Source organism: Ailuropoda melanoleuca, chromosome 6 (genome assembly GCF_002007445.2).
Source record: "Ailuropoda melanoleuca isolate Jingjing chromosome 6, ASM200744v2, whole genome shotgun sequence".
Classification (NCBI taxonomy): domain Eukaryota; kingdom Metazoa; phylum Chordata; class Mammalia; order Carnivora; family Ursidae; genus Ailuropoda; species Ailuropoda melanoleuca.
This window is the reverse complement of record NC_048223.1, coordinates 95045997-95055668: the sequence shown is the minus strand read 5'-3', so window position 1 is coordinate 95055668 and position 9672 is coordinate 95045997. Positions and strand designations below refer to the sequence as shown.

Below are 9672 nucleotides of genomic sequence, written 5' to 3'. Positions count from 1 at the left end.
GGATATATACATGTAACAAAAATTATACCCAGAACCTCAAATTTTAGTATTTCTTTAGTGCTAAAAATGTAAGATTTTCCTGTAAATATTACTGATGACTGATCATTATGGAAAATTTCAAAAAGTTAAAAATAAACACAAAACAAGGGAACTAGTACAATGGACCCATTACTCATCTTAAAATATTAACATTCTCTTATGCTTATTTTGTTTCCCACATGCACACTTTTTTAAAAAAGTTACCTACCCTATCCTTATCCACAAAATTAATATCATATACCAGTCAGTTCAGTTTTCCCTATGTATCCATTATTCCTAATACTACTGTGATTTTAAGTGGTTCAATTAACTGAGAACACTTAGTTCTTACCTGTTTATTTGGAAAGCTGGAATGTGTGATTTAATTTTATACAATTCAAAAGAGGGTTTTTGTTTTTCGTTTTTTTAAATGTTACAGTCACACTAAGGAGTCTTCCTCTGACCTCCAACCCATCTTTTTCCATTGAGGGGCACTTTGCTGTCTATGCGTGCTACTAGAAATATTTTATGCTCTCAAAATTTAAACAATCTAAATATCTGACCTTTCCAATTGAAAAAGACCTTTAACTTTTATGGTGTGAATTCTTTTGCTCCTTCCTATTTCTTTAATTATACATTGTTGCCTACATATTCCTAGAAAACATCGGTTATTATGAGCTATGTTAAATAGGTGGCTTATGTAAATGGCAAATATTTAACTCAGGTATACTGGTTCAGCTACCCAGTGCTATTACGATGGATGTTCTAGGTAAGAATTTCCTTTTGTCTTCTATAATCTGAATATAAATACTAAACAGTGAAGAAATAACCATTTAGTAAGAAAAAAAGGTGTTGAGCTTTTATATCTGAATAATTTTAGTCTTTTGCTTTTTCTAGTGGTATTTCCTACAAATAACACACAGTTGCATATATTTTACAGTTTCAATCTTGTTTTTTTTATTCTCTGTGGAATGCTAGGTTTAATGTTACAGTATGGTTGTCAAAGCTACTGAAATGTGACAAATGTCCATGTCTAAATGCTGCAGAACAGTGTAACTTTAATGATTTTAAACAAAAAAGTTGTTTTACAGCTGAGGTCTGATGGTTTTTAAACCGATGCCTATATGTATGGCCAGCCACAAACCTTGGGGATGTTTATTACCTGTACACATATATACAAATATATCCCATACATATCTATGCACATAGGCATGTATTAATTTATGTGTGAAATTTATAAAATTATATACATACACATACATGCATATCTATATACATATACCCACCCTCACCATTGAGCTCACTTTTCTAACACTAATCAACTTCATGCCCAATTATTATTGCTGCCCAGTATAACTACATGATTTTAGTGCCAATACCAAGCACCTTGTAGGATGCAGGATAGGTATGTCTGTGCATATAGATATGTGTATTTATGTATGTTTGTGTATATAAAGGAATTATTTCTCCCTTTTATGCTTCGGTCATGCATTACTACAATAAACAGTCTTTTCACCATAGGTTTTGGAATTCTAAACAGTGTAAAATCTACTTCTGGAAAACTGTATATGTTCATAGTTACAAAAAATATATTATATATATATGAATCATATATATATATGATTGAAACCTATTGAGTACATATGTTCTCTGAATCTGGCTATATCCTAGCCATTAGATAAATTAAAAAAACACCCTATTAATAGGATGTTATGATAGCCTTAAATAGACCATTACCTGTATTTAGAATAGTTGATATATTTTAAAAGTTGACAAAATGATGTTAAAGATTTGAAAAACACTATGCATCTGCATTAAATATATAAAGGTTTCCACCAAGGGCCAGGTTCAATTCATTGTCTAAGATTTTCATGTTCCAAGAGTGACCAATATCATGTCATTATTCTTAAAATTATGGCTCATTAAGGCTTTTATACAAAAAAAGCCCTATTTTTAATCATTTATAAAAACAAGTTCTATTTAAAAGAAAAAATGTACATGAACACTAAAGTACTCATGGATATTATCCTGTACAAAGTGACTATGTAAAGATAGGAGGCTCGTTCCCAGTAAGAACACCTCATGGTAGCACATGTAAACCTGGTTTGGTTCCTCTGCTCTGCAGCTATTCAGCATGTAAAATTTAAACCATTTCACATTAACATTTAAATTTAATACAGTGCAAATATTTGAGAATAACTTGTTCCCCCCAGTGAAACAAGAACCAGCGTTATGCTGAATATTCTTCAGATCTATTTACACATTGAGCTAAAAGTTCACCATAAACTTTGAAATTTGCTGAATATCAGCAGAAATGTAACTGAACTAGCAGCAATTGCATTTACAATATTTGATGGTTACTTGAGAGAATGCATAAAATTTTCCAGGCTGTATTCTGAATCATATTGCTCTTGATCCCAAAGATCACTCAGGTTTTCAAGAATTGATTTCATACTTGCTTTTCCAGAAGTAGAGGTGTCAGCTTTTTCTGCTTTGCCATCCTTAAGAAAAATTGGCAGAAAGATAAAATGAAAGATGATGAACTTCAGAAATAACACTGCACTCATTCAACAGAGTTAAACACTTCAAGTGATGTGCAGGTTTGTGATCTCATAAGATAGGACTGTGGGAAAATAGGTTAACAGTTTTATCATTTTAAGCTTTTTATTTAGGAAGAATTATAAGTACAAAGAACTCATACTCATTGTTAATTGTATATATATTAGATGAATAAATTATCAGCTTTTCTCCCAAACCATTTGAGAGGTAAGTTGTAGATATTATGCCTTTTTATCCCTAGACAGGAATCATCCTATATTCTTAAGAACAAGGATGTTCTCTTACATAATCAACGTATAATGATCAAATTAAGGAAACTTAATACTGTTATACAGTCCATATTAAAATTTTGCCAATTATCATAAAAAGGTCCTTTATGGCAATAGCTTTTGCTTCCTTGGAACATCGCACAGTTCTGCTTGCTAAAAGTCACCCATAGGAATATTCTTTCAGACAGAATAAAAGCTATTTGAAAATAGCAATCCAGGTTTCTTTGAGCCTTCTTTTTTGTAGATTACATGTATCTTATTCAACCTTACTTACATGACATGACTGAACAACCTTCCTCCATCTGGGCCATCTCTTTAGTATTTACATATTAATTACTGTTTAAAATGCAGCACCCAGCACCAGACATAATATTCTAAATGTGGGTTTAACACAGAGTACAATGGAACTACTTTCTCTCATATTTGGACATTACAATTCTTAGAGCTAGTTTAATTATGTAAGGTCATTTCTCACCATAATTTATACTGAGTGTGCAGTGGATTTTCTGAACCTATGCAGGACTTTAAATCCAACACTATTGGTTTTACATTATTATACCCATATTTCTAAGCTGTTGCATCTTTTGATTACGGACTGTTATCTGATGTATTAGCTCCATCACCCAAAATAACAATAATGGCTACTATTTATTGAGACTCTATACTAAGTACCTTTTCTAAGTGCTTACATATACTATTTAATTTTATCTTCACAACCATGTAGTGATACCAGCATTTTTATCCTCCTAAGGGCACAGAAGTTTCTGAGCAGACAAGTTAATTTGCCACAGGTTACGAGTTAATAGGCAGGGCAAGAAACACAGACCCAGGTCTAGCTGACTCCAGTGATAGCTGTCTTTTAGCAGCAAAGGGCTAAGAAACCTTGAGGCAAGACACTAAAGACAGCAATCAGAAAGTCAAAACAAGAGTTTTATCTGGACATCAAAAATTCCCTCAAAGGGTTGCCTAGTTAATACTAAAGTGAATGCCTTTTGCTGCTTTCTTTAATACTTTCACCAAGCAGTCCCAGGAAGTCTGTGAACACATTAAAGATAAAGCAAATTGTGTAAGTTCTTTACCTTATCAAGAGTAAACAGATCAAGAAGTTGATCTGTCCCCATACTCTGCAGACTAGAATTCTCTTGGCTAATAACAGTATTTGCTATGTTCATCTTGAATTTCTGCAAACCCATTATTTTCTCTTCCAACGTTCCTCTCGTTATCAATCGGTACACGTTAACCACACGTTTCTGAATGACAAAAAGAAGTTAAACAACTGTAGTATAAATAAACTGATAAGCTTTGAGGTTCACCAAGGCAGGGGGGCTCTCATACTTGAACCAAGTACTTAACTACTATCTAGTTAGGATTGGATTTTCTTTCTCTGGCTTCATGAGCTTCAAATTTTATCATTTTGCAGAGAATTAAGTATTAGGAAGGGACAGTGTCCAAGGTTTCCTTAGCCCAAGTACCTTATTTAATGCATGAAGAAGTGGTACCACAGATTGGATGACTTCCTAAGGTCACAACACTTAGTATCAGAAAAGGAACTTAAACCATGGCTTCCTGGCTTTTTTGGGTGAGTATTTTTCCCGGGGTACAAGATAACACCTGTGAGTGATGACTTTTTACCTGCCCAATGCGATGGGCCCGGTCCATGGCTTGTAGATCACGCATAGGATTCCAGTCGTGTTCCACAAATACTACTGTGTCAGCGCCTGTTAAGTTAAGCCCCAGGCCGCCAACATGAGTTGTAAGTAAAAGAACGTCTATGGATGGATCATTATTAAACCTAAAAGTATAGATATTAAAAAATAAAATTAGTACATTTTTAAGGTTTCTGTAACAAACTTGACTGTTTAAAGAGCACAAATGATAACACTGCTTTAAAAATCTATGATATGGGGGAGGTGCCTAGATGGCTCAGTGGGTTAAGCGTCCAACTCTTGGTTTTGGCTCAGGTCATGATCTCAAGCCCCACACTGGGCTCCACGCTCAGGAGCAGTCTGCTTGAGATTCTAGTCTCTCTTTCCCTCTGCCCCTCCTCCCACTTGCATGCTTGCTTGCTCTCTCAAATAATCTTAAAAAAAAAAAAAAATCTGTGATATGGGGGTGCCTGGCTGGTTCAGTCAGTAGAGCATATGACTCTTGATCTCAGGGTTGTAAGTTCAAGCCCCACACTGGGCACAGAGCTTACTTAAAAAAAAATATGATGTGGACATTTCTGTGACCACTTGAGATGAAACGATCTTCTTTTAATGTACATATATATTCAGTAATATTAAGAATGTATTCTAGAAATTTCACAAAAAACAAGTCAACTGGGTTGTATTTTAGGATGCCAGATAAAGACTAACTTGAAAAAATGTAATTAAACACTAATGAAGACAAAACCCAACTATGAACCTTTAACATGTAGAGACAGAAGATTTGGGCGCAAGGGTAGATCAGCCAGGAAGACTAGAGGATGAGGTGGTTGCTACTATTGTGCTAATCCTAGAAGATACAGATAAAAGTTCTGACATCTAATAACTTCTAGGAAAAAGAAAAACTAACTTTATTACCAAACTAACATTTATTCCATTCTCACTATGAATCTAACGATGGGCTTTTGTACTTTATGTGCATTACGTTGTTACAATAGCTCCATAAGGATATTATCATTGTCCTTATAGATATTATCATTTTTGATAAATAAGCCCAACCAAACGTGTCTAGAGTCAGGAGTCAAACCTGGGTTTGTCTGCCTCCAAAGCCCCTTTGTGGGTCTCTAATACTACTATGCCTAAAAATCTCTTAGAGATGCTTGTTTAAAAAAAAAAAAAAACTCACTCTTAAAGTCAGCAGGTCTGGGACAAAACCTAGGAATTTCCATTTAAAAACCCAACCCTTGAGGTTTCTAAAGTAGAGAATGCAGACCACACTTTAACACTGCACTCACCAATTCTGCTTCCTACCTGGGCTGGCTTCCAACTTGTTCTCAGCAGAGACACAGGGATGTTAGAGATCAAGTAGCTAAGCCACTTGTTTGTTTCCTCCTACCCTAACCCCCAAAAAAGGTAAGGGGGAAAGTCGTTGTCTCTATCTTTTGTTGATGCTTTTAATTTCTTCCATGCCCTTCAGAGTGCTTTCCTAGCATTGTCATGCTTTTTCTTTAACTAGAACTATTCAATTGTATTTCTGGAGTTCTGTATTTTAAAATGGGTTTAGTTGTGTTTTGTTATTGTATAATTCAACCCATGTGTAGATATTAAGCCAAAGAAAGTTTCATAAGGCAAACGTCTGTGTAAGTAATAACTGACTATAGCTTCCTTTCTAAGACTTTTAGAAGCCACTTACCGTGAAACAATGGAATGCCTCTGACCAGGAGGTATGCTGCCATCTAATCTCAGGTAAGTGACAGAGGGTAAGTGAGGTTTGAGAAGATCATGTTCCACTATATCAAGCATGCTTTTAAGCTGACAGAAGATCAGTATCCTGTGCTGGGCAACAATGGACTCTGTGCCACTCTCTGAAGTGCTGCCATTTCCCAAACCACAGTCCAACAGCAACTTGAAGAAAGAATCAACTGTTACACAGGTATTCAATAAAGCAGGCAACCCATTTCACTGTGACAAATACTTCTCCTGTGGTACGGAAAGGTTAAGCTTATCTGTCACCTGGGAAGCAGATCAGCCCTCTGGGCTGTAGTCTGTTAACCTGCAGCCTCTGGAACTAGTTTTTGCGGTGTTCAGGCTTAGAATTTCCCAAACACCTCTTCAGGAGGTTCTCGAATAGGCCCTTCTCCCCTTTCCTGAGTTACCCGAGGCTCACTAGAGTCTCAATAAATGTTTATTAAAAATGAAGATCTCCATGGGGCGCCTGGATGGCTCAGTCAGTTGAGTGCCTTTGGCTCAGGTCATGATCCCAGGGTCTTGGGATCAAGTCCCACATCGGGCTCCCTGCTCAGCAGGGAGTCTGCTTCTCCCTCTGCCTGCCACTCCCCTTGCTTGTGCTCTCCCTCGCTCTCTCTGATAAATAAAATCTGAAAGAGAGGAAATGAAGATCTCCGGCAAAATGGTTCATGAAAACTTATAAAAGAACAGAGTGGGGATGCCTGGCTGGCTCAGTCAGTAGAGCATGTTGACTCTTGATCTCAGGGTCCTGAGTTCAAGCCCCACATTGGCTGTGGAGCCTACTTAATTAAAAAAAAAAAAAAGAAAAGAAAGAACAGTATGAAGAAAACATAATGGAGCAGCTCAATCTGGCAGAAATCAAAATTACAAAAAAGGGAACCAAAAGCATCTAGTGAGATCTCCTGGATTCCTGAGCTTACTACTATAGCTAGCGACCAGCATCTTTAACAGCAAGAACTATGCTGCTGTATATCTTCTGTAGTTCCAGCTACATTGGTTTAGTGCCTGGCACACAACAGGTACAATAAAGGAAGAAGTGAACAAAATCCAAGAGAATCATGTTGGTATCTTTTTGGGAAACTAAAGTACCCAGTATTAATCTTCTTTATTCCTAGGACCATAAGATAGTGAATTCTGTCCAAAATGTAAGATCTTAATGCAAGAGGCTTTCTCCTTTCTACTCCTGAAAGTTACTTAGAAAAGCAAAAGCTCAGATGGGCAAGATAACCAAAAGGCCACCCAGGTAAACTCCAAATTCAATGTAAATTTCTTGGAGTATTGTGCAGAAAAAAGCTAACATAACAGACCTGAAATGCTTTTCTTAGAAAGTCCAACTTGCAAGGTCTGTCCTTAGCTAAAACAGGTCTTGCAACTTGCATTTTGAGTCTTTCCATTGTTTCCTACCTGATAAGGGTAGCCTACTATGCTTAAACTGTTGTGCAAACAATATGATTATACTGAGACTGGCTTGCTTTCTGGAAGTCTAGAATTTTGGAATCTATTTGATCAGACCCAATAAAAACTTTGGGCACTGAGTCTCTAATGAGCCCATCTGGTAGGTAACACTTCACATGTGTTGTCATATTTGATGCTGGGGGAAGAACAGATGTTCTTTCTCTTCTACCTTAATAGTCCTTAAATTGTAAATTTTAATTAGATTGCCCTAATCTTTCCCCCCTCCCTGATATAGAGTACACATAGGGTATACATACTACCAAGGAACTCCTCCAGGTAGACTAAAGAAATCTGATAAATGTAATTATCTCTATCCCTTACCCCTAAATCTGCAATCAGATTCCTATCTTTGTTCTTAAAAATCTGGGGTGTTTTAGGAGAGTAATACTGGGTGGTACTCAGTATAAAGACTGTGATATCAGTGGAACATTCTACATGGCTTCTTTATATAAAAGGAATTCTAGAGAGTGAGAAGTTATCAGAATGTGTGTGTCATGCACATTCAATTACCTTAATCCCTTAGGCAACAATATCAAACCTTACAGATAACGAGTCATAATAAGAACATCCACCTAAAACTTCTCCCAAGTCCACACTTACCATACAGTCTTCCTAATATCTTCTTTCAGTGTAGCTATCCTACTGGATGTATATGGACATCTCATCTGACATAAATATTCTTGTCTGGCAGAACTGGCTTTCTCATTTTCCCACTAATATCTTATAACCTGAGTTTGCCCTGAGAGACTGATGAACTCCAAGTATTCTGGCAAAATCTAGTTTGCAGCCTTGAAAAATTGATTACTAGAGTCTAGAAAATGGTTACCAAGGCCACCTGATATAGGTGTCTGAGAGGCCAGCTGCCTCCCTAGAGAGCAATTTTATCTTGCCCTCATATACGATGGTTTCCAGATTCTTTTGATCTTCCACTTAGAGGAGTGCTCAGAACTATAAATGATACTCAAAATCTCGTGTGACAGATATAAAAGACAGTGAAACTATGATGCTCTCATTTTGGCCATTACATTATTATTAGTCCCGCCCAAGATCATATGAGCTTTATTTACCAGTAACTAAGTCATACAACAAGTTTATAGTGAACCTGCCATCAAATCAAACTCAACTTTACACTACATGAAATGTTTGCCAAGTCTGACAGAATCCGTACCTTAGTTTAAAGCTGACTTTGCTTATTTCTATTAAATTTTACCTACAGTTTCAGTTCACCAATCCAGTATTCTGAGATTTTAAAATTCTGGCAATATTAGATAATTCTGGCACTATTACTTGCTGATAAACATGTTTATATTTCTAGTGCCAGATTTTTTAAAAAGCAAATAAGACTTCTCCCCTAATTCAGAGAATATACATATTTTAGATGAAAGCAAGCTAGTTCTTTCTCCCCTAAGACAGAACCTTTGCTCTGAATGGCTGCAAAGACCTGGGAAAATGGAAAAGACGGGTTCTAGAAAAGTACTCCATAAGTATGGCCAGAAACAATCTGGGCCTAAGCTGCAGAGTTCCTAAGCATTTTAATTCCAGACACTTCAGAATAACAAGAAGCATTCTAAAATGAGACATCAGTTTAAGTACTAACTGCAGGGGGAAAAAAATAATGTGCAAAAGGATAAACTAAAGCATATAATTAAAGTGGATGAAATTAAACATTTTTTGGAAATCTAATTAGCTGATTCCTTGACTAAGTTTATCTTAGGGCTTTCTAATGTATCCACTATGTGGGCGCCTAGATGGCCCAATCAGTTAAGCGTCTGCCCTTGGCTCAGGTCGTGATCCCAGGGTTCTGGGATCAAGTCCCACATTGGGGGCAGTCTGCTTCTCCCTCTCATTCTGTCCCTCTTCCCCACTAGTGCTCACTCTCTAATAAATGAATAAAATCTTAAAAAAAAAATCAGCTATGTTAAGAAAATTGTAACATTTTATATACAAAATTTGGTCAAATAAAACTATTCTATATA

At 36.3% G+C, this 9672-nt stretch overlaps 1 protein-coding gene across 3 annotated transcripts in view; it reads right to left on the bottom strand.

Moving 5' to 3' along the window:
• Positions 1-359: 359 nt before the first annotated feature.
• BTAF1 (B-TFIID TATA-box binding protein associated factor 1) overlaps positions 360-9672 on the bottom strand; it is a 117979-nt gene continuing 108666 nt past the window's right edge. For all 3 annotated transcript variants that reach the window (XM_034662944.1, XM_034662945.1, XM_034662946.1), the window contains 4 exons: positions 6186-6397; positions 4479-4638; positions 3926-4096; positions 360-2519 (listed from right to left, as the gene is read on the bottom strand). In XM_034662944.1, coding sequence (XP_034518835.1) covers positions 2376-2519; positions 3926-4096; positions 4479-4638; positions 6186-6397 — 687 coding nt within the window. In that variant the 3' untranslated portion in view covers positions 360-2375. The remainder of the gene's footprint in view (positions 2520-3925; positions 4097-4478; positions 4639-6185; positions 6398-9672) is intronic.